Source organism: Melanerpes formicivorus, unplaced genomic scaffold, assembly GCF_026170545.1.
Source record: "Melanerpes formicivorus ecotype bairdi unplaced genomic scaffold, bMelFor1.0.p_v2 SCAF_12, whole genome shotgun sequence".
In the NCBI taxonomy this organism is placed as follows: Eukaryota; Metazoa; Chordata; class Aves; order Piciformes; family Picidae; genus Melanerpes; species Melanerpes formicivorus.
The window spans coordinates 22,094,686-22,117,540 of NW_027142364.1; the positions used below are offsets into that span (position 1 = coordinate 22,094,686).

Sequence of the window (22,855 nt, forward strand, 5' to 3'; positions counted from 1 at the left end):
ATGGCCTGAAGCTGTGCCAGGGGAGGTTTGGGTTGGATGCTAGGAGGTAATTCCTCATGGAAAGGGCAATCAGACACTGGAATGGGCTGCCCAGGGAGGTGGTGGAGTCACTGTCCCTGGAGGTGCTTAAGGCAAGATTGGATGTGCCATGGTCTGGTCAGTGTGGTGGGGTTAGGTCACAGGCTGGGCTGGATGATCTCAGAGGTCTCTTCCAGCCTCAATCACTCTCTGATTCTGTGTTCCAAATCAATTCTGGGTTACAAACCTATTAAAACCTCCCTTCCCCTCCCAGACAAACCCTCTTGAAAGAAAAGTGGCTTGCTGCTGGCATCTCTGGGAGTTTTATTTTCAATGAAAGAAATAATGATGATGAAGAAGATGATGATGATGTCTAACAGTCCTTGCTAGGATAGTGAACTTCTGCAAACTGAAGAAATAAATGCCATGCAATTGAACCCCTGCAGGACACCCTTCTGTCCCCTGCCCTCAGTGCTGTGGTGCAGAGCATCCTGGCTTGGCTAACTATTTGTAAGTGCAGCGCTGGGAACGCTCCTCTGTGGAACAGCTCTGGCAGGAGGTCGTCCCCTTGAGAGAGAAACCCCTCTGTGGTGCATCTCCTGCGCTCCTGGGGTGTTCCCAGCACGGCCTCCATCGCTCAGAGCAGGTGTGCCTGTGGGCAGAAGAGCAGCAACCGTTGCACTGTCCTGCTGGAAAGGCAAGGCTGGGATAAGCACCCTCCCAGGGGGGCTGCAGGAGGTGGCAGTGTCAGGAGTACTTCACAGACTCATGGATTCATAGCATCACAGAATTGTCAGGGCTGGAAGGGACCTCAGGGATCAGGCAGTTCTGATTCTCCTGCCATGGGCAGGGACACCTCACACCACAGCAGGTTGCTCACAGCCACCTCCAGCCTGGCTGCAAACACCTCCAGGCATGAGGCTTCCACCACCTCCCTGGGCAGCCTGTGCCAGGCTCTCACCACCCTCCTGGGGAAGAATGCATAGAATACCAGGCTGGAAGAGACCTCAGGGATCATCTGGTCCAACCTGTTTGTTTTCATGGAGGGGGAACTAAGCTGTGACTTAGGGCATTCAGGCTGAATGGACAGTTAGAGTCATAGAATGGTCTGGTCCAGAAGGGACCTCCAGAGCCATCCACTCTGACCTCCCCACAGCCAGCAGGGACATCCCCAACTAGCTCAGGCTGCACAGAGCCCTCTCCAGCCTCACCTTCAGTATCTCCAGGGATGGGCCCCCAACCACCTCCCTGGGCAGCCTGTGCCAGTGCTCCAGCACCCTCACAGTGCAGAACTTGTTCCTAACATCCAATCTCAATCTGCTCTGCTCCAGCTTGAAGCCACTGCCCCTGCTCCTGTCCCTGCAGGCCTTTGCAAACAGTCTCTCTCCATCCTTCCTGTAGCCCCCTCCAGGTACTGGCAGGCTGCTGTTAGGCCTCCCTGGAGCCTTCTCTTCTCCCCCCTGATCATTTTCGTGGCCCTCCTCTGGACCTGCTCCACCAGGTCCATGTCCTTCCTGTGCTGAGGGCTCCATACCTCCAGTCCATCTTGTAAGAAGCTGTCATTCCCCAAGCTACTTTTTTCAAGCCTTCTGGCATGACTTCCCTGTAACTGCAGCTGGGGGTGGGGTGGGTCCTGAGAGCCTGCCCACACCTGGGGTACTTTGGCTTACTTACAGGAACTGCTAACCCTCGGTGTTGCCGAGATGGCTCACTCCAATCCGGTCCAGAGGGACTCCAAACCTCCTCTTAGGCAGCTCCACCACTTTTCTGCAGAGGAGATAAAAGCCAACCAACCAAACAAGTGAAAAAAGAGGCAAGGGAGGGAAATCTTTGATACTTCCATTCCTCCCTTCAATACCAACGTGCTGCTCAGACAGAAGAGTTGTGGGGGAGCAGACAAAGATCATAGAATCATAGAACCAATAAGGTTGGAAAAGAGCTCAGAGGTCATCAAGTCCAACCTGTCACCCAACACCTCATGACTACTAACCATGGCTCCAAGTGCCACATCCAATCCCCTCTTGAACACCTCCAGGGATGGGGACTCCACCACCTCCCTGGGCAGCACATCCCAATGGCCAATCTCTCTTTTGATGAAGAGTTTCTTCCTCACCTCCAGCCTAAACCTCCCCTGGCACAGCTTGAGACTGTGTCCTCTTGTTCTGGTGCTGGGTGCCTGGCAGAAGAGACCAACCCCCACCCGGCTACAACCTCCCTTCAGGGAGTTGCAGAGAGCAAGAAGGTCTCCCCTGAGCCTCCTCTTCTCCAGGCTAAGCAACCCCAGCTCCCTCAGCCTCTCCTCACAGGGCTGTGCTCCAGACCCCTCCCCAGCTTTGTTGCCCTTCTCTGGACACCTTCCAGCAGCTCAACATCTTTCCTAACCTGAGGGGCCCAGAACTGGACACAGGACTCCAGCATCAGCCCATTACACACAGCTGTCTATCAGCTGAGGTCAAGGGATGGGAACTGAGAGTGTGCTACATGCACAGGGAGCAGCACATCGGTCACGCTGCAGCTGCTACAGAAACGGAGGGAAGCTCTTCCTGTGGTGCTCACACTGTGGTTGCACTGAGCCAGCAAAGGGAAAGCAAAGGGAAAGCAAGCCCAGGGCTCATCCTTGAGGGGCCTTTTGCCCCAGATGTAGGCACAAGCTGGTTAGGAGCAGGTGGGAGACTTGGGACTGCTGGAGTCACAGGATCACAGGATGTTAGGGGTTGGAAGGGACCTTCAAAAACCATGGAGTCTGATTCCCCTGTCAGAGCAGGAGCAGAGAATCCAGCACAGGTCACACAGGAACACATCCAGAGAAGGAGACTCCACAACCTCTCTGGGCAGCCTGCTCCAGGGCTCTGTGACCCTCACTGGAAAGAAGTTTCTCCTCATGTTGAGGTGGAACCTCCTGTGCTGGAGTTTCTATCCTTTTCCTCTTGTCCTATCCCAGGGTGCAGCTGAGCAGAGCCTGTTCCTGTCCCTGTCCCCTGCCTCCTGACCCCCAGCCCTCAGATATTTATAAACATTTATCATATCCCCTCTCAGTCTTCTCCAGACTGCACAGCCCCAGGGCTCTCAGCCTCTCCTCACAGGGCATATTCTGCAATCCCTTCATCATCCTGCTAGCTCTCCCTTGGCCTCTCTGCAGAAGATCCCTGTCCCTCCTGAACAGGGGAGCCCAGAGCTGGACACAACACTCCAGGTGAGGCTCCCCATGGCAGAGTCACCCTGAGAGTGACTTGATGAGAAGAGTTCCGTTCCCAAATCGGAAGGGGGTGGGGAGGTGACGTCTTCTGCACCGTGAGGTGCTTCATGCTCATGCTCCTGGAGTTAAACAAAGAAGGAAGCAGGAAAGTCATTCCCGCAGGGAAGGGAGGGAAGGGAGGGAAGGGAGGGCAGGCAGCGCAGGCAGCGCAGGCGGACGGAGCAGCGACGCTCGCCCCCTTGTGGCCATCCCTAGGCACAACAGGACAGCCACGGCCCCCTCCCCAGCCTCCCGTTCCAGTTCCATCCTCCAAACCAGGATGTGCCCACCAGGGATTTTGTTGTTGTTCTTGCTTGGTGTTTGTTTTGCTTTGCTTTGCTTTCCCCCTCTGACTCCCGGATTCTCTCTCTCCGTCTCTCCTCTGAAGACCCCTGCCTTCTGCCGTGCTCTTCCCATGCTTTCAAAGCTCTATACATGGGTGCAGGATCTGAAGCCTCCTGTGACTGCTGAGTGGCCACGACGAGCTGCTAAGTGAACTCACAATCGACCTGCCCCTTTCCAAAGGTTAACTTTTGTGTTGCCAGGTCTTTTCCAACCTGGTTAATTGTGGATGCTCTGGATTCTCTATTTACCTTGTCTCTAAAGGCAGCAGCCTCAGGTGGCACAGCAATGGGATGTTACCCACATGCAGGACAGCACCTGGGTACTCAGCCTCTGCCTGCCTCCGCCTAAAGTTACAACCTTCCTACTGTTTCACAGCACTCAGCTGACCTGTGCCCCACGCTGAGGGTGGTACCTGACTATCAGTGCCAAGATCAAGGAGCTCAGATGGTTCTAAGTGAGTGAGTCGATCCAAAACTGAGAAGCTAATCAGTTCCCTCAAAGTTAATACCCTCAGTACAGGCTCTTCCTAAACACCTCCAGGGATGGTGACTCCATCACCTCCCTAAGCAGCACATTCCACATTCTGTGAAGAATTTCTTCCTAACATCCAGGCTAAACCTCCCCTGGCACAGCTTGAGACTGTGTCCTCTTGTTCTGGTGCTGGTTGCCTGAGAGAAGAGGCCAACCCCTGCCTATGATGGCTCCTGAAGAGCTTTGAATGCTCTGATCAAAGGCACCTCACAGTAAACCTGCTAGTGGCTAAATCCAACCCATCTATGTCCAGGCCACCCACCACCAGCCTTCTTCCAGCTTTGTCACTGGTAGGAGCGCCTTGGAATGTACCTCTGTTTGCCTTTTGCATCCACAGTGGTGGAGGAGATTCTGTCAAGTGGGGAGCCAAAGCCTGGGAAGCTTCTTTTTCTCTTGGTCTCAGCCACCTCGTTCTCCAGAGACACCAGCTCCTCGAGGAGGAGCAGCTTGGCTGCCAGGCTAGGGGCTGGCTTCTCTTCACTGGCACGGGGATGTGCTCCCATGGCCTGAGCTGCAGAAGGCTCCAGAGGCTGCAAAAAGATAAAGGGAGGCAGGTTCCACAAAGACCATTTCAAGCAGAGTGACAGCAGCATGCTTGATGCCTGGGGCACTGAACCTGGGGGCAAGGCTCCTTCTGGGCAGTGCAGACCATTCCTACCCACAGGGCTTTGCCACAGAAGGTTGGGAGTTGGGTTTTTTTCTCTCTCTTTTTGTTTCTTTCTTTCTTTCTTCTTCCTGTTTGCATTTTCCCCCCTTTGGTTCTGTTTTGTTTGGGTTTTTTCATTTGGTTAGGGTTTGGGGTGGTTGGTTTGGTTTGTGTTTGTTTGCATCCTGATTACTTGAGCCCCTCTTCCTCAGGAAGAATTATCCAACTTGATGCAAGAATTATCAGCTGCTAGTACTCCACAAAGCCTGGGTTTGTAGGCCAGCCCTGCCCCTCTCAGCAGTGTGATCAGCATCACTTACAGCCCACTGCTGAGTGAGTTAATCCTTTGAAAACAATGCAGTCAGGGACCTGTGCTGTTTAATGTCTTTATCTCTGCCATAGACAGGGGCATCCAGGGCACCACCAGCAGTGTGCAGGTGGCACCATGCTGAGTGGTGCTGTTGATGTGCCAGAGGGACAGGATGGCATCCAGAGGGACCTGGGCAGGCTGGAGAGGTGGTGCCCAGGGGAACCTCAGGAGGTGTCCAGAGAAGGGCCATGAGGATGAGCAGAGGGCTGGAGCTGCTCTCCCATAAGACAGAGAGTTGGGGCTGTTCAGTTTGGAGAAGAGAAGGCTCCTCCTTCCCCTCCTCAGGAAGTTCTCTATCCAAAGGCACCAGGGAGGTTTTAGTACACACAAACCCCCAGGATGTTTCAGGAGAGGTTGGGTGAATCTGGTTTGGATTTCATTCTGTCTGTCCTCCCAGAGCTATGCAGTTTACATCAGCCATTTCCCTAGGCTCCTCCTGTGTCCTGACAGACTGAGTACTGATCATTCCCCCTCCAAGCTGTTTGGGTAACTGTCTTCCACTGTCTGTGGCCAAGACCAGCCTGAGGAAGTGCAGGGTTATGTGGCCACCACCAGAGACATTCACTTACCTCCAGAGCTGCTTGCACAAGGAGTACTGAGCTAGAGTGCCACTGCAGCAGGGTAACCACAAGGGCCAAATGCAGCACCACAAGCTGGAAGTGCAGCATCTGCAGAAGAGAACAACCTGATAATGACTTCACAGCTGTGCTGCCAGAGGAACCTTGCTTGAGAGGGCTTCAAGGAGTGGGAGCAAAGGGAGGTTCAGTTCCCATGGCTGTTAATACATCTTCCTCACAGAGTCACTGCATGAAACCCAACAACCAGAGAGTGCCAGCTGAACACTCTTCACCTTTAGCTGCAGAACCAGCTCCCTTCTCTTTGCTTCAAATGTTTAACTCCTTCCTGGTTTGGCCCAGCAATGAATGCAAACTTGTGCTGAAACCAGCCCAGGACTCAACACCAGGGAAAGCAACAGTGGTGGAAATTGTCAGGACCTCAAGCTTGGCTCCAGTGCCCATGGAAACGAGTAGCTGAGAAACAACAGTACTGGCTTAAAAGGGAGCAAAAGTCACAGTGTCACAGGACATTAGAGGTTGGAAGGGACCTCCAGAGATCATCCAGTCCAAGCCCCTGCCAGAGTAGGGTCACCCAGGGAAGCCTGCACAGCAATGCATCCAGGTGGGGTTTGAATGTCTCCAGAGCAGGAGACTCCACAACCTCCCTGGGCAGCCTGCCCCAGGGCTCTGGCACCCTCACTGCAAAGAAGTTTCTCCTCATGTTGAGGTGAAACCTTCTCTGTTCAAGTTTGTATCCTTTGCTCCTTGTCTTATCACTGCACCACCCAAAAGAGCTTGCCCCCCTCCACTTGCCCCCCACCCCTCAGCTATTGATAGACATTGAGCAGATCCCTCTCAGCCTTCTCTCCAGGCTAAACAGCCCCAGGGCTCTCAGTCTCTCTCCAAAGGGGAGATCCTCAAGTCCCTCATCATCCTCCTGGCTCTCCCCTGGCCTCTCCCCAGCAGCTCTCTGTCTCTCTTGAGCTGGGGGGCCCAGAGCTGGACACAGGATTGCAGCTGTGGTCTGAGCAGGGCAGAGCTGAGGGGCAGCAGAACCTCCCCAGCCCTGCTGGCCACACTTCCCTTGCTGCACCCCAGGATCCCATTGGCTCTCTTGGCCAGCAGGGCAGAAGTCCAGCAAGATTTGTGCTGCTTTTCACATGATGGTGGGACCAAGGAGAGAGAGAGAAGCACCTTGTTCTGGTGGAGCAGTTTAGCTCTAGAAAAGCATTTGGGAAACCAAGGGTGCAATGAGGATGATGTAAAGATAATTGAAAGCACAGTGCCTCTGGCAGCCTGGGGCTTGACTTCCCACCTTCAGCCATGCCACAGGAGCTGGGCTGTTAAAAGCAGTTGCTGCTTTTCCTCCCTGAGCTCACCTGTTGTAGTTAGGTAAGCAGAACCCTCCTGCCAAGAAGGGCTCTCCCAGCCATGCCCTGGTTGTTGCTTCACCCCATCCACACCTTACTCTGAGCCATTCCCAAAGAGACCTAAGGTGAGCCCTGAGAGTGTCTGCTGCTGAAGGAGAGTAGACAAAGCCCTGACAAGCACATGGGCCTTTGCAGGTGCAGCCTTGCCATTTGTACTGAGTGTCCTTCCTGCTTCTGAGAACCTCACCAGTTTCACAGGGACAGGCCAAGGGACTGGGGTGCAACTCCATGTCAAGGAAAAATCTCACAGGAACATTCAAGTTGGAGCAGACCCTCAGCATCACCAAGTCCAACCCAGAGCCCCACTCCACAAGGGTCAGCCCTAGACCATAGCCCCAAGCACCGCATCCAACCCACCTTTAAACACAGCCAGGCTTGGGGACTCCACCACCTCCCTGGGCAGCACATTCCAGTCCCTGACCCCTCTGGATGGGAAAAAATGTTTCCTGATGTCCAGTCTAAACCTCCCCACTTGCAGCCTGAGGCTGTTCCCTCTTGTTCTGTCCCTAATTACCTGTGAGAAGAGAGCAGCACCAACCTCTCCACAGCCTCCTTTCAGGGAGTTGCAGACAGCAGTGAGGTCTCCCCTCAGCTTCCTCTTCTTCCAACTAACCATCCCCAGCTCCTTCAGTCACTCTTCATCAGATTTATTCTCCAGGCCTCCCCAGCTTCCTTGCCCTCCTCCGCCCTGGCTCCAGCCCCTCCACATCTCTCTGGTATTGAGGTGCCCCAAACTGGACACAACACTCCAGGTGTGGCCTCCCCAGAGCGGGGTACCAGGGGACAATCCCCTCCCTGCTCCTGCTGGACACAGCACTGCTGATCCCAGCCAGGTTGCCTGTGGCTCTCTTGGCCACCTGGGCACACTGCTGGCTCCTGTTCAGCTGCTTTTCCATTTGGACCCCCAGGTCCCTTTCTGCCAGCAGCTTTCCAGCTACACTGCCCCAAGCCTGCAGAGTTATGTCTTCAGTATCTCAAGGTCTGGTGTTATCTGGCATGAAATGTGGCTTACCCTTCAGGAAATGTAAATTGCAGGCTGAAATGCAGCCATATTGATGTGCCTTGCTGATACTGCAGCCTGAAAAGTGGCAAAACTCAGATGCCTCCTGTACTGAGGTATCTGCTGCAGGTCCAATTAAAATGAAAGGGAGAGATAAAAGAGAGGACATTGCTCTACTTTATCAAAGCAGGATAACCATTCAACTTTTGGTTTGGTTTTGTTGGGGGTTTTATTTTCCCCCCTTAGGAATCTTTGCAGAGCTTTGTTCCAAGCAAGCAAAATCCTTGACTGCAAAAAGGAAACTGTTGAGTCTCCCAACATCAAACCAAAGGATGGGGAGAGAGGTTTTCCTTTCAAAAACCCCCAGCAAACCAACAGAAAGCAAGCCCAAAGTGACATCCTGAAGATAAGTGTGCTGAGCAAAGCCCAGACAGCAAGCAATTCATCAGCCAGCTGCAAGCCCATTGCCTGTCAGGACTGATAACAGCTGTCATTGTTCTTCCCCATTTCAGCTATCATATTTTACATTACTGGGGAGATTACTCTGCAAATAAGAATCACAAGGGCTTTATTTTTCTTGCTGGCCCTATTAGCCAGAGAACTGAGGCAAGACATCATGCCTTTCCCTGTCATCTTTCACTGCTGCTGCCACTGTGTGTGGATGACTGTGCTTTTCTCCTCCTTGGAACACCGAGGGGAGACGTCAGGACGTGCCCAAGCTCACCTGCAAAGGAGGACATTGCTCCTGCAGTGAGCACATGTGGCTGAGCCCAGGAGCCCCTGGGGTTGTGTGCTGCATGCTCCCAAGCTGACCCGATGCAGAGTCAGCATGTGGCTGCCCCATAGGCACTGGGAAGCTCCTGGCAGCAGCTCTGCAGACTCCAGACACTCTGCTGTGTGAGCACTGGGATGGCACTGCTGAGCCTCCTTCTCCTGATAGCCATGAGGCTCTCTCAGACCATGCAGATGCCAACTCAGATGGGGGAAATGGAGCTTTTGAAGGCCAGGCTGGCTGTGGCTCTGAGCAACCTGATCTAGTGTGAGGTGGAGGGTTAGAATTAGATAATCCTTGAGGTTCCTTCCAACCCTAACAGTTCTGTGATTCTAAACCACAGCTGTGTCTGCAAGGCAGGGACTGAGCTGTTTGGTTGCTGCTCTTGTGCCACAAAATAGATTACTAACATCTGAATCAGATGTACCATTGAGTCCTCATATTGGCCTCACTGGCCTTGGATGGGACACCTGATTGGAGCCTACCTTGGCCAAAAACATTCTGATGGATGAGGGTTTTGCCAACAAGATTCTGATGGATGAGAATCTTACCAAGACAAATCTGATGGATGAGAATCTCACCAATAAAATTCTGATGGATGAGGATCTTACCACAAGAACAACTTCTGCATGGCTTGCATGAAGATGGAAGAAGTTCTTCCCCATGAGGGTGGTGAGAGCCTGGCACAGGTTGCCCAGGGAGGTGGTGGAAGCCTCATCCCTGGAGGTGTTTGCAGCCAGGCTGGAGGTGGCTGTGAGCAACCTGCTGTGGTGTGAGGTGTCCCTGCCCATGGCAGGGGGTTGGAACTGGCTGAGCCTTGAGGTCCCTTCCAAGCCTGACAAGTCTATGGTTCTATCTGAGAATGAGCCTGCTCCCACTGAAACTAACTTGCCCTGCTTGTAAAAGTTGTAGCATATTCACTACTGCAAAGCCAAAACGATGCCCACAGCAGCAGTCTGTGATCACTGCCAGCAGCAGTGACTGCAGAAGCTCCCAAGGGAGCTCCCAAGGGTTTAGTTGATGAGCTGGTGTTGGTTGTGTGAGAGGCTAAATCTTGTCTCTCTTGATGTGACTCAGCAAAGATGAAATCACCTTTGCTGCTTGCCCAGACAATGGCTGATGGGGACTGGGCAGACACCACTGGACAAGGGCTCTCTGCAAGGTGCACAGATAGAGATTGCTCACCAGACTGCAGCTGCCCTGCAAATAATGGGCAGAGGCCTCTCCCATCCACACTCTCTGCAATGTGCATGGTCACCACCTGGAAACTGTGCAAAAGGTCTGAGCAACCACTGGCTCTAGAGAAGGAAAAGACCTCCTCAAGGTTGCTCTGAAGAAAAACAGAGAGAATACCAGGAGAGAAAAGGACAAAGACATCCCCATGTAGCCTGGAGGCAGCAGACCAGGAGGAGTCCTAAGTTCTAAGTTCTGCCTGCTGCAACTCATGGAGCTGCAGAGGCTGCTCAGACAAGGGCTTGGACTTGGACTTTGGGATCTCTCCCTCCCCTCCTCTGCTGGAGGACAGCACAGCCAACAAGGATGACCTCTCCTCCATGCCAAAGCTGCAGCAGCCTTCCTCCACAGACCCAAACTGTCTTGGGGGTGAGGGGTGTGGTAACATAGAATCATAGAAACATAGAATCAATAAGGCTGGAAAAGACCTCAAAGATCACCAAGTCCAAGCTGTCACCACAGACCTCATGACCAGACCATGGCACCAAGTGCCACATCCAATCCCCTCTGGAACACCTCCAGGGATGGGGACTCCACCACCTCCCTGGGCAGCACATAATTCCTTTCCTCTTCTCTCTTCCTCTTCTCTGTCTGTCTCTATTTTCTCTCTCTCTCTCCTTCTGATCCATCCACTTTATTCTGTTAATAAATAGCTTCAAGGGCTGTTGATATCTTGGTCTCTTTTGTGCCTCTGATTCCATATCACAGCAATGTTCAGAAGAACTGAGGCTCTTTCCCTCTCTGGACTGAGACAGGATGATAGGTTGGACTTGATGATCTCAAAGGTCTTTTCCAACCTGATCTATTCTATTCTATTCTATTCTATTCTATTCTATTCTATTCTATTCTATTCTATTCTCTTCTCTTCACCTGAATAAAGAGTGTGAAACGAAATGGCCATGCAGAAAATGTGATCTGGGACTCTTCCTTGGAATGGGAAAGAAGGAGACAAGTTGGACACCTTGCAAAACTGACCAAACCCCTTTTTAGCAACAGATGCTTTAGAAACTCACATCAGTACCCTAAAAGTGGGAGCTTGGGAAGCAGGAGAGAGAAATGCCACCTCAAAGCCTAGGGACTGATGAACAAGAAGGATGCCAGGAAGGGGAAGGAAATCTCTCCTGATGAGAAGAGCTCCTTTGCACTTTTCCTGGGGAAGATAACTGCACAAGCTGCAGCCCTCCTGGCATGCAGAAGAGAAAACAAAGCACTGTTAGACTATGCCTCCTTGCCAATAACCTCTCAGGCCCAGATTATTTATAGATGGGTTGACTGAACGTGCCAACTTCTCTCAACATTTCTAACAGCTTCCCATTTAGCTTTCTTCCTTCTTCCCTAGCATGGGGAGTGAATACTGCTCATAGTTAGAGAGCCATCTTCAGCATGTAAAGAGAAGAAACCTTCCCATCACCCCCAAACCCCCAAATCAACATATACCTTGTGGTTTTCTGTCTGCTCTCTCTCACTCCCAGCACTGGAAGTTCTTCATAGCAGGCGTGAGGAGCACATTAGCAGAACGTGCTGTCAGTGGAGAAGCACAGACCACTTAAAGGCTACTGAAAACAAAGATGTGCCTTCAAGATAAGCTCTTGAGAGGCAGGAATGGCACTGGAAGGAGACTCAAGCACTGATGGAGGTTTACTGGATCGACTTTTCAATGTTCTGAGCAAGGATCTTACTTGAGGAAGAGAATCCTTGGTGAGGATGCATTGTAAAGGGAAGTTAGAGAGCAAATGGTTTCTGTGGGTCAACCCAGAGGAAAGGAAAAGCTTCAATCACTCACAGTCTCTGGTAGGGTCAGACAAGGGAGCTCTCATAACTGCTGCACAGTTCAGATCTTTTGGTTTGCTGTATAGGGAGCCTGGAGAGGTGCACTTGGCATTCATCCAAAGAGGGGAAAGGAAGCCCTCACCTGCTGAGTCAGCGTGGCAGGTATGTTTCAATGCTGAAGAAGGCACAGAATCACACCATCACAGAATGTGAGGGGCTGAGAGGGACCTCAAAGGATCATCCAGCCCAACCCCCCTGCCAGAGCAGGTCACACAGGAACACACCCAGATGGGTCTGGAATATCTCCAGAGAGGGAGACTCCACAACCCCCCTGGGCAGTCTGCTCCAGGGCTCTGTCACCCTCACAGTGTCCCCACAGCTCCTCCCAGCCTTCAGCTTTGCACTTCACATCAGTCATTCCAAACTGAAAAGCCAGGTGAGGAAATCTAAAGCCACTGTGTGCTTGTGCTTCCAAAATGAGTGGCTTCTGAACTTTACTGTAGCCCCTGGGCATCTAACCCAAGGGTTATGCACATTTAGCTACTCCTACAGCTCCAGCCTGGGCAGGCAAAACCGGTGCAGCAGTTTAAACTCAGCACAGCAACTGCCCCTGAGCCAGAGTCTGCCTCCCTTTAGAATGGAATCATAGAGACACAGAACCAACCAGCTTGGAAAAGAGCTCAGAGATCAGCAAGTCCAACCTGACACCCAACACCTCCTGACAACCAAACCATGGCTCCAAGTGCCACATCCAAGCCTTTGGTGAACACCTCCAGGGACGGGGACTCCACCACCTCCCTGGGCAGCACATTCCAGTGGCCAATGACTCTTTCCGTGAGGAGAGAGTGGCAGGAAGCTGAAGCAGGATAATGATAACTGCCCTGTTAGTGCAGGAATGTTTTTGTAGCCTCACTCTGTTCCTGCAGGAATGTGGCAGCATCTGGATCAACATTTGTCTAGCATGCACCCTGCTTAAAGCCCTCTTGCAGACCTTTACTTCCCCTAAGTTATTTAGCTTGGGGGCTTGGAGGGTTGCTTTTTTGAGACCAGCAAGCTTGCCTGCCACACATGGCATTTAGCAATGCAAAGGGACTCTTTTGTCCCAGCTCTTCAGCTCATGTGAAGCAGCAGCATGCACGACAGCGACGCAGACGGAGGGGCAGCCGCAGCGGCATAAAGGCAGCGGCGTTGCTGGCAAGCACTGCCAAAGCACCAAAGCAGCTAGGCATGGTGATGAAATGCACCTCTAGACACACCTTGGCTGAGTAAGGGAAGGAAACAAGATTCCACTGCTATCAGCTCAGTGTCAGCAGCGACAGGCACTGGGTGACAGGCAGCTGGTTATCTTAATCCCCCAGCTGGAAAAAGCAGCCGCGCTTTCCCGTCAGACCTGGGCAGGTGTGCACGTCCTGCCTGCTCACACAGGGACTGGGGAGGAGGCTGGGGCAATGCAAGAGAAGAAAGCACAGAGGGGAAGAAATCTCCTGTAAACACAGCAGAAGGCACAAAACATCCCCAACACATCTGCCCTTGCTGCTCTTACCTTGCGTTGCATAGAGGCAATCCCAACCACTAAGCTCCTGCTACGTCCTTCCCCCTAACTTCTTGCTCATGTTCAGCCTGCTTGCAGAGGTTTTATAGTCTCTGCTGTGGGCTACAAACTCCAATCCCTGCCTTGGCTTTCTCTTACATCATTTCTAAAGATTTTCCACTGATCCTTGCCCTAAACCTTTCTCTGTCCTGCACACTCACACACATACTTGCCTCACATTTGGTGTATTTATTGCTCTGATCAAGGGGATTAGGCTATAATTAAAGGGCTGGGGTGGGGGTGGGGGTTTGGTTTGCTTCTCTTACAAAATTCAGGCAGCCAGGGGAGTGGAAAGAGTTTCCAGCAGGATCTCCCTCCCTCTAGCCTCTCCCTTTTGCAGACTTCAGCACAGCAATCTGATGTCCTGGGTGATAAACTGGAAAGAGTTTCCAGCAGGATCTCCCTCCCTGTAGTCTCTCCCTTTTGCAGACTTCAGCACAGCAATCTGATGTCCTGGGTGAGGTTTTTTTAGGCTGTATTCCTCCAGGGCAAGAGGAACAAACAGAGGAGGACTGCTTTAACTTCAGGAAGAGAGCAGGTAGGGGATTTTTCAACAGACCAGAGGTGGGGTAGGACAAGCATTGGTAAAGGAGTGTGCTTTGCAAAGCAAGCAACAAGAGCTCAAATGCAGGGTCAGGAAGAGCAGAGTTACTGAGATGGTTGCCAAGTGTGAGCTGTGAAGCTGCCTCTCTTCCCCAAGCACAACCAGAGGACCTTCTACACTTGGCCTGTTTGCCTCCTTGGGACAAATCAGCCTTCTCTTCTGCCCCTGTACTAAACAGCTTTATTAATTGGTTCGCAAACCAATTTCAGACTTGGGTTTGGGGCTCAAACCCCAGCCCATGCAGACTCCTGAGCAGTTAACTCACAGTGACCTCCATTCTCTAAACAGACAGGCACAGAGCAGCCTTTACTCTGACTTGCCAAAACCTCTTCCTCAAGCAAGGGACAGCAAAAGGAAATTTCAAATGCAGCTTAGCAATGTGTAGGAAGAGATTTGCCAGGCAGGGAGCAAAAGCCTTGATTTCATCCCCTGGCTTGATCAGAGTGATTAGAGAAAGACAAGAGTCGGATCACACTGTAGCACAACTCGTTTCCCAGGGGAAGATGGCTGCAGAACTTTGCAAGGCTGTCACAAAGTGCCCCATCAGGAGAGTTCATGGCAAGCTGTGCTTTCCCCAGGCTCCCTGACTGAGCTACCAGTGGAGAAGGATCTGCTGACTGCAGGGGGTTGAACTAGATGGCTTTTAGAGGTCACTTCCCACCCAAATCACTCTGTCAGTCTCCTGTCATTAAGCTGTCCCCTGAAATTTCTTCCTTCCAGCCTCTTTGAATTCTGTCACCCTTTCCACTGACCTCTGACTCTGCACACAAGGTTGCTCATCTGTCACTTCTAAATCAACCTGAATGATGTGGGCTCCAGAAGCATTGTGTCCATCCTCAGGATTTGTTGAAGAAGCCTGGAGTAAAGGCATCAGGCTTGCTGCAGCCTGACTGCAGGGTGATGCCCAGTTTCACTGAGCAGTGAGGGTGTCCACAGAAGCTGTCTAGTTCTGGGTCTAAGATGGGAAACAGATGGTGTCCTGTGATGGGACAAGGAGCAATGGGTATGAACAGGAACACAGAAGGTTCCACCTCAACATGAGGAAAAACTTCTTTATGTAAGGGTGCTGGAGCCCTGGAGCAGGCTGCCCAGGGAGGCTGTGGAGTCTCCTGCTCTGGAGGCTTTCAAGATCCATCTGGAGAGGTTCCTGCAGGACCTGCCCTAAGTGATCCTGCTCTGGCAGAGGGGTTGAACTCAGTGATTTCCAGAGGTCCCCTCCAACCCCTACCATCCACAGGATCACAGGATGTCAGGGGTTGGAAGGGACCCAAAGAGATCACAGGATCAGGATCACAGGATCATTGAGTCACAGTATCACAAAGGTTGGAAGAGACCTCAAAGATCATCGAGTCCAGCCTGCCACCACAGACCTCCAACCTCCCCTGCCAGAGCTGGACCATACAACCTAGCTCAGGTCACACAGAACACATCCAGATGGGCCTTGAAAGTCTCCAGAGAAGAAGACTCCACAACCCCCCTGGGCAGCCTGCTCCAGGGCTCTGGCACCCTCACAGGGAAAAAGCTTTTCTTTATGTTCATGTGCAACCTCCTCTGCTCAGCTTGCACCCACTGCCCCTTGGCCTAGCATTGGGCATCCCTGAGCAGAGCCTGGCTCTGGCCTCCTGACACTGCCCTGCACAGCTTTATCACCATGAATGAGGTCACCCTCAGGCTCCTCTGCTCCAAGCTAAAGAACCCTCAGCCTCCTCAGCCTCTCCTCAGCAGGGAGATGTTCCACTGCCTGCAGCATCTTTGTGGCTCTGCACTCTCTCAAGCAGTTCCCTGAGGTCCTTCTTGAACTGAGAGGCCCAGAACTGGACACAATATTCCAGACATGACCTCACCAGGGCAGAGCAGATAGGGAGGCAAACCTCTGTTGACCTACTAACCACAGCCTTTCTAATCCACCCCAGGAGGCCCTTGGCCTTCTTGTCCACAAGGGCACCTTGCTGGCTCATGAGCATCCTGCTACCCACCAGGACTGCACCTTTCTGCAGCGAAGCTATGCTTTGCTAAGCTGCTGCCACTGGATTCACCCAGGAAATGCCAGCAGAGGCATTCCCCAGTCAGTCACCGCCCTCTAGAGGCGGCCACATGGTGGGGAGAGCTGATCTGGGTTTGCTGTGCATGGTCCTGACCAGACCAAGAACTTCTACGTGCAGCAGGAGGAACCTAGATCCGTGTCCAGGAACAAATTACTGAGCACTGCCTCCGGGAGCACTGCTTCCCTCTCTTGCCTGGGAGGTCACCTAGTCTGGCTGGGAGCAGAAGGAAGGCCAGCATGCTCAGAGTGATGGGGCTCATCTTCCCAGGTGTTATGTGTGATGGAGCCCTGCTCTCCTGGAGCTGCTTGAACCCACCTGCCCATGGGAAGTGCTGAGTGAATTCCCTATCTTGCCCTGCTTGTGTGCACAGCTTGTGCTGTGCCTGTTCAGCTGTCCTGACTTCACCTACAAGTTCTGTTACTTTTATTCCTCCTATTCTCCCCCCGACCCTAACTCAGAGGGACTGAAGGAGTGGTTGGGGGGGGCTTAGTGTGTGGGGTTAAACCATCACACACACATACAGCACACATTTAAGCCATTGTTCTACTACACTACAGGGATGGGAACTGAGCCAGAACACTGAGCACTGTAGAGCATCCTGGGAGCAGGCCTATCACTCCTGTTCAGAACATTCTGACATGGAAAAAGCCCTTTAGCCCTTTTTTTCCCCCTCTTTCCCCCTCTGTGCCTGCTGTATCCCAGCCAAGAAGCCAGGGACACTCTCTGATTTTCTCCCCATAGGTAACAGAGGACAGTGGACATCATCCATTCCCTCCTGCTTGGAGCTGAACAATTTGTGCTGGATTAAAACCCAGAGGTTGCCAACTTCAGACAGCTCAGGGTCCCAACGCTGCCTGCTGTGGCTTTGCTTGTTCTCCTCTGCATCATGCCAGCCATGCACACAGATCCTTTCCCTCTGCAGGCCAAGGTCTGTCTTTCCTGAGGATCTCTGCTCTTGCTTCCTGGGTTTCTCCATCCCACCTGAGGCTCAAGTGTCCAAGCAATTTGGAAGTAAACAATGATTCATCTGCTTTCACTCCACCTTCAGAGGCAAAGAAGGACAATCATCCCCTGCCAAGTTTCAAAGCCTAGCTCTAAGTGCAGGCTTGTCACAGCTTCTCAACATAATTCCTTCCCTGCTCATGTGCAGCAGCAAGCAAGCTTGCACCACGTGCAGCACGAAGTCACTGTAGCTGTAGGCACTGCTGCTGGCATGCTGGTGAGGCTGCATGAATCATTATTGATCCATGTGAGCAATGTAAGCCTCTGGCCCTCAGCTCCTCACACCAGGCTGGGCTGGGTCCAAAACCCACACACTGCCCCTCCCCCCCCAGACATGTCTGCTCTCCAGAGCCTATTCAGTGCTTGCCTCTCCCTGCCCCTTTGCCTTCACCTCCACAGAAGGGCTTCACAAGGACTCTAGAAGAGGGGCCAAACCCACCTTCCTTCTGGATGCCTCATCCATCTGCCCCAGGTGTGACTCTGGATCTCATGGGGGAGGATGTTGGCCCTCTACCTCCACAAGGAGTGACTGGCCATTGGGATGTGCTGCCCAGGGGGGTGGTGGAGTCCCCATCCCTGGAGGTGTTTAGGAAGAGCCTGGATGAGGCCCTTGGTGCCATGGTTGAGTTGATCAGATGGTGTTGGGTGAGAGGTTGGACTTGGTGACCTCAAAGGTCTCTTCCAACCTGGTTAATTCCATTCTGTTCTATTCCAAGGCACTGGATTTATGCTTACTTTACAATTAGACTTGGAAGCCAGGAGCAAGAACCTAGCAGAGGCTCTTATGCAACCACATATTTACTTTGGTTCTGTGTGGCTTCAAGATGAATCTAAACTGGTGCTGGACCACGCTGCTGCCCTCAAAAGAAGCTTGTCAGCAAAGTAACAGCAATGTTCTGCTTCTGAAAATGATGTGCTGGGCTTTATGGTCAGCTTTGTGATATCTGAGCCCTCCTCTCAAAGCAAGTCCTTGGAGGGTGCACATGGCTCTCCAAGCAATGGTCATGGGAGGACAAAGACAAGTCACTAAACCCCCACCCCCACAAAAGATGCTGACAGCCTCTGAAAATGATTTGCAGTCTCTCAGCCCCATCAGTGCAGTGACTGAAATACTGGGGGGGCTTTTCTGGTGTGCTTTCAGGAATTTCTCATAGGGATTCTGTTAGGGCATCCAAACTACAGTTAGAAGCAATCCACCAGCGGAAGGGAACCCAGCAGGTCCTACTGACTAAGCACTCCAGGCCCTGTCTTGCATCCCCAAATCAAGCACACCATGCCAGTCACCAGAGAGGAGAGGATCTGGAACTGGGCTGCTGAGCTGCTTCACATCACAGAGGTTGGGACACTGCAAGCACCTAGCTCCCCACAGCCCAGCCAGGGCAAAGTCTTTGTTGTCTGTTGGGGGCAAAACAATGGCATTGTGAAGGTTTTGGTGCCTTGCACATCAGGTGTGCTTAAAGCAAACATGGAAGGAGCAACTGTCAAGAAGGACCTCAGGGAACTGCTTGAGAGCCCAGCACAGAGCCACAAAGGCTCTGCAGGCAGTGGAACATCTCCCTGCTGAGGAGAGGCTGAGGGAGCTGAGGGCTCTTTAGCTTGGAGCAGAGGAGCCTGAGGGTGACCTCATTCATGGTGATAAAGATGTGCAGGGCAGTGTGGGGAGGCCAGAGCCAGGCTCTGCTCAGGGATGCCCAATGCTAGGCCAAGGGGCAGTGGGTGCAAGCTGAGCAGAGGAGGTTCCAGGGGAACATAAGGGAAAGCTTTTTCCCTGTGAGGGTGACAGAGCTCTGGAGCAGGCTGCCCAGGGAGGTTGTGGAGTCTCCTTCTTTGCAGCCATTCAAACCCCACCTGGATGCATTCCTCTGTGGCCTGCCCTGGGTGACCCTGCTCTGGCAAATGCTGTGTGATTCTGTGACTGACTGGTTTGGGTTTCTTGGTTAAAATCACAGTAATGCCACAAACAAGAACAGCACATGGGAAATAACAGTGACCCACGAGGGTGGGGAGAGCCTGGCACAGGCTGCCCAGGGAGGTGGTGGAAGCCTCATCCCTGGAGGTGTTTGCAGCCAGGCTGGATGTGGCTGTGAGCAACCTGCTGTGGTGTGAGGTGTCCCTGCCCATGGCAGGGGGTTGGAGCTGGCTGAGCCTTGAGGTCCCTTCCTGCCCTGACAGTTCTATGATTCCAATTCTATGATTCTATGACTCTGTGACCTGTCATGGGGCTGGGAGATGCCAGGCTGCTGAGCAGTATCAGACTGGCTGCACAGAGCAATGCCACTGGTGACAGTTTTGCTCCTACCCAATGCTCAGGGACCTGCACTGCTGACAGGAGCAGGGGTGCTCATCTCTCTGAGAGATTCAGTTTTTTCTCATTAGAACATATAGAGAGGTAACATCCAGAAAGCTCCACCAGCCCCCAGCCTGGCCTGAACTTCCCACCCCAGGCATGGGTCTAAGCAGAGTAAGTGCTCTCAAGTCCATAGCCCTGATAGCAGAGAGAGCTGTGGTTGCACTGAAGTCAGCACAGACAGAACCAAAGCCTGGCTGTACAGCCTGACCAGGGAGAAAAATCAGACACATCTCCTTCAAGGCATTCATCACACACAGCCACCACCTGAAGCACCTCAATCCTACCCTTCTTTCATCCTTTCTTACCACCTGGTCCTGCAAGCTCCTCAGACCAAAGGCTGTCTTTCATTATCCCCAGCCTTCTCTCCATCTCAGTCAGGTCACTCCTGCTGCTGCCACACGAACAGCTCAACCTCACCTGCATCACCCCCAGGGAGCAGCCAGGGTTAATGGACATCCTTGAACACTGAACTGCAGACCTCTGCCTGGTGTCTGTGCAGGCTCTTGAGGCTTCAGGCAGCTGGACACACCAACCAGAGACTCTGCAGGTTGTTTTCTGGGGGCTATGAGAGACAGGCAGCATCAGAAATCAGGGAGTTCAAGCTAAGCATACAGCCACATGGGTAGAAAGCAGAGAGGCCTGGGGGCAGAGCTGACAGTGACTGATGACTGTAGGTGCTGTGAGTATTTGCTGCTCCTCATGTTCCCCAGATGTCAGGGGTTTGAAATGATGTTATTAAAGCACCACAGGAGTGCAAAGACCCGTGTAAACTGAGAGGATAATCACCATGCCAGTGGAGCTGGAGCTGTTCAGCTGTGTTGGAATGGTGCTGTTTGGTAGCCCTCTAATTTGTCATAGGACTTGATAGACTGGAAAAGAGAACAGGGGGGAAAAACCCACCCCCAGGTTGTCTCTAGGTGCATGGCAATTGCTTTCCCTGCAGCAGACAATGGTTTGTGAAGTGACTTTTCTTCCTCCCAAACCACTGGATGGTTTGCAAATTGGTTTCCAGGAGTTAGAAGTGGTTCAGAAACGACCTTGGCTCAGGGACTGGCTCTGCTGTGGGGCTTTTGCTGCCATGAGAGCTGGCTAGGGGCAGAGAGTTATTTCTGAATGGCTCTAGTTCTACCTTAGCATTTCTTCTAGAGCAAGACAGCAGCAGAAGCAGTGTGATTTCCATTCATGGCTCTGGGAAAGGACTGGTCCCTAGGAGCCACTGCTGCGTAGCCTATGCTCATGGGCCTGCCTGCTCAGCTCATAGAGTCACAGAATCAACCAGGTTGGAAGAGACCTCAAAGATCATCAGGTCCAACCTGGCACCCAACACCTCCTGACTAACTAAACCATGGCTCCAAGTGCCACATCCAATCCCCTCTTGAACACCTCCAGGGATGGGGACTCCACCACCTCCCTGGGCAGCACATCCCAATGGCTAACAACTCTCTCTGGGAAGAACTTTCTCCTCACCTCCAGCCTAAACCTCCCCTGGCACAGCTTGAGACTGTGTCCTCTTGTTCTGGTGCTGGGTGACTGGGAGAAGAGACCAACCCCCTCCTGGCTACAACCTCCCTTCAGGGAGTTGTACAGAGCAATGAGGTCTCCCCTGAGCCTCCTCCTCTCCAGGCTAAGCAACCCCAGCTCCCTCAGCCTCTCCTCACAGGGCTGTGCTCAAGGCCTCTCCCCAGCCTCATTGCCCTTCTCTGGACACCTTCAAGAGTCTCAATGTCCTTCTTAAACTGAGGGGCCCAGAACAGGCCCCAGAGCTCCAGCTGTGGTCTCAGCAGAGCAGAGGGGCAGAATCCCCTCCCTGCCCCTGCTGGCTCTGCTTCTCTTGCTGCAGCCCAGGCTCTGGCTGGCTCTCTGGGCTGCAAGTGCTCACTGCTGGCTCCTGTGGAGCTGCTCACACACCAGCACTGCCAAGTGCTTGTCTGCAGGGCTGCTCTCAAGCCAGTCCCTGCCCAGGCTGTATGGGTGCCTGGGAGTGCCCTGACCCAGATGGCTCTGGCTCCTGTGAGGAAAATGCACTCTGTCCCAGTCCAAACTGCCAAAACCCTGCTCAGCCCAGTGCCAGAGGAGAGGCTGGACTGGGAAGGCCTCGTCCCTGGGTGGGCTTGAACCACCAACCTTTCGGTTAACAGCCGAAGGCGCTGACCCATTGCGCCACAGAGACGCGCCGGCTGCAGCCCCTGCAGGGCGCCACAGCTTCCTTCCCCAGGCACAGTCCCCTTCCCAAAGCACTGACTGCAAGTGGCAGGAGTGCACAGCCCCAGACAGCAGGAACACAAACCACGGCAGCCTCTGGCAGCACATGGACAATGGCTCAAGAAGCAAGGAGCCACAGAAGCACACAGCACATCCCCTTGGAAGAGACCCCCAAGCTCATCCAGTCCAGCCCTCCACCCAGCACTGCAGGGGCAACACCAAACCCTGGCCCTAAGCACCAGCTCCACAGGCTGCTTAAACACCTCCAGGGATCCTGACTCCACCAATGCCCTGGGCAGGTAATTCCAATGTCTGAGAACCCTCTCTGGGAGTAAAGATTTCCTAACATGCAGCCTGAACCTCCCCTGGTGCAGCTTGGAAGCACTTCCTCTGCTCCTCTTGCTCAGCAGCAAGGAGAAGAGGCTGCCCCCTCCTCACTCCAACCTCCCTTCAGGTTCTATGATTTGCACAGAATTGCACAACCTGTCCCCAGAGTTTCCAGAGGAGGATATTCTTGCCTGCCCAACCTTGCCTCTGGCCCCTCTGCTGCAGTGGTTGCAGGGCTGAGGCAGTGGCAGTGTTCTGAGCAGTGAACTGAATGTTCTTTACTGCTTAGGAAAACCCCAAGAAGTTCACTCCAATCAGTGGAGATATTCCAGATGAGGGGGGTAAATGACTCAATAATGGAACAAAGCCCCACCTACAGATGCAGCAGAAGATGTTCTCCAGATGGCTAAGCTAGCCTGGGGTCTGTCATGAACACATTCCTTACACCCATGCAAAAACCTTCAGTCCCTGTCACTGGCCCAAAACTGCTGACTGCTGCCTCAGGCCAACTTCCACTGGGTGAAAGCTTAACCACTGATACCATTTAGAAGGTACCTTTGGAGGGGTGTTCAGCAGGGTACCTGAGTACCACTGCTAGTAAGGTCCAGAGGGAACCCCAGGGTCAGAAGGCAAACTGCAGAGGGAAGGCTCAGGTCAGGAACAGCAGGGCTGATCCTATTGCATGGGGACAGAGGGAAGGACACAGAGCCCTGGAGCAGGCTGCCCAGAGAGGTTGTGGAGTCTCCTTCTCTGGAGACTTTCCAGCCCCATCTGGATGTGTTCTGTGTGACCTGTGCTGGATTCTATGCTCCTGCTCTGGCAGGGGG

The 22,855-nt window shown here is 52.9% G+C and overlaps 1 protein-coding gene and 1 non-coding gene across 3 annotated transcripts; both read right to left on the reverse strand.

The window, feature by feature from the left end:
- Window positions 1-333: 333 nt before the first annotated feature.
- OSTN (osteocrin) lies at window positions 334-19,879 on the reverse strand. Of its 2 annotated transcripts, none has more exons than XM_068145728.1 (5): window positions 19,805-19,879; window positions 5,715-5,813; window positions 4,442-4,659; window positions 1,693-1,785; window positions 334-670 (listed from the first exon to the last, which is right to left on the reverse strand). In XM_068145728.1, the coding sequence occupies exons 2-4, from the start codon at window positions 5,811-5,813 to the stop codon at window positions 1,701-1,703; spliced, it is 402 nt and encodes a 133-aa protein (XP_068001829.1). In that variant the 5' UTR covers window positions 19,805-19,879; the 3' UTR covers window positions 334-670; window positions 1,693-1,700. The 2 variants fall into 2 exon arrangements, with proteins under 2 accessions (XP_068001829.1, XP_068001827.1); XM_068145726.1 differs by lacking the exon at window positions 19,805-19,879 and adding an exon at window positions 13,451-13,499.
- A 1,716-nt stretch (window positions 19,880-21,595) lies between these two features.
- Window positions 21,596-21,669, reverse strand: TRNAN-GUU (transfer RNA asparagine (anticodon GUU)). The gene has a single exon. It is a non-coding gene; the product is annotated as a tRNA-Asn (tRNA).
- Window positions 21,670-22,855: the final 1,186 nt, after the last annotated feature.

Bases quoted from the DNA above. Each gene is read 5' to 3' on its own strand.
- OSTN (XM_068145726.1), bottom strand. The intron at 4,660-5,714 runs GTAAGTGAATGT...ATCTTTTTGCAG, and splicing joins TTGTGCAAGCAGCTCTGGAG to CCTCTGGAGCCTTCTGCAGC. The intron at 1,786-4,441 runs GTACATTCCAAG...TCTCCTCTGCAG, and splicing joins GATGCAAAAGGCAAACAGAG to AAAAGTGGTGGAGCTGCCTA.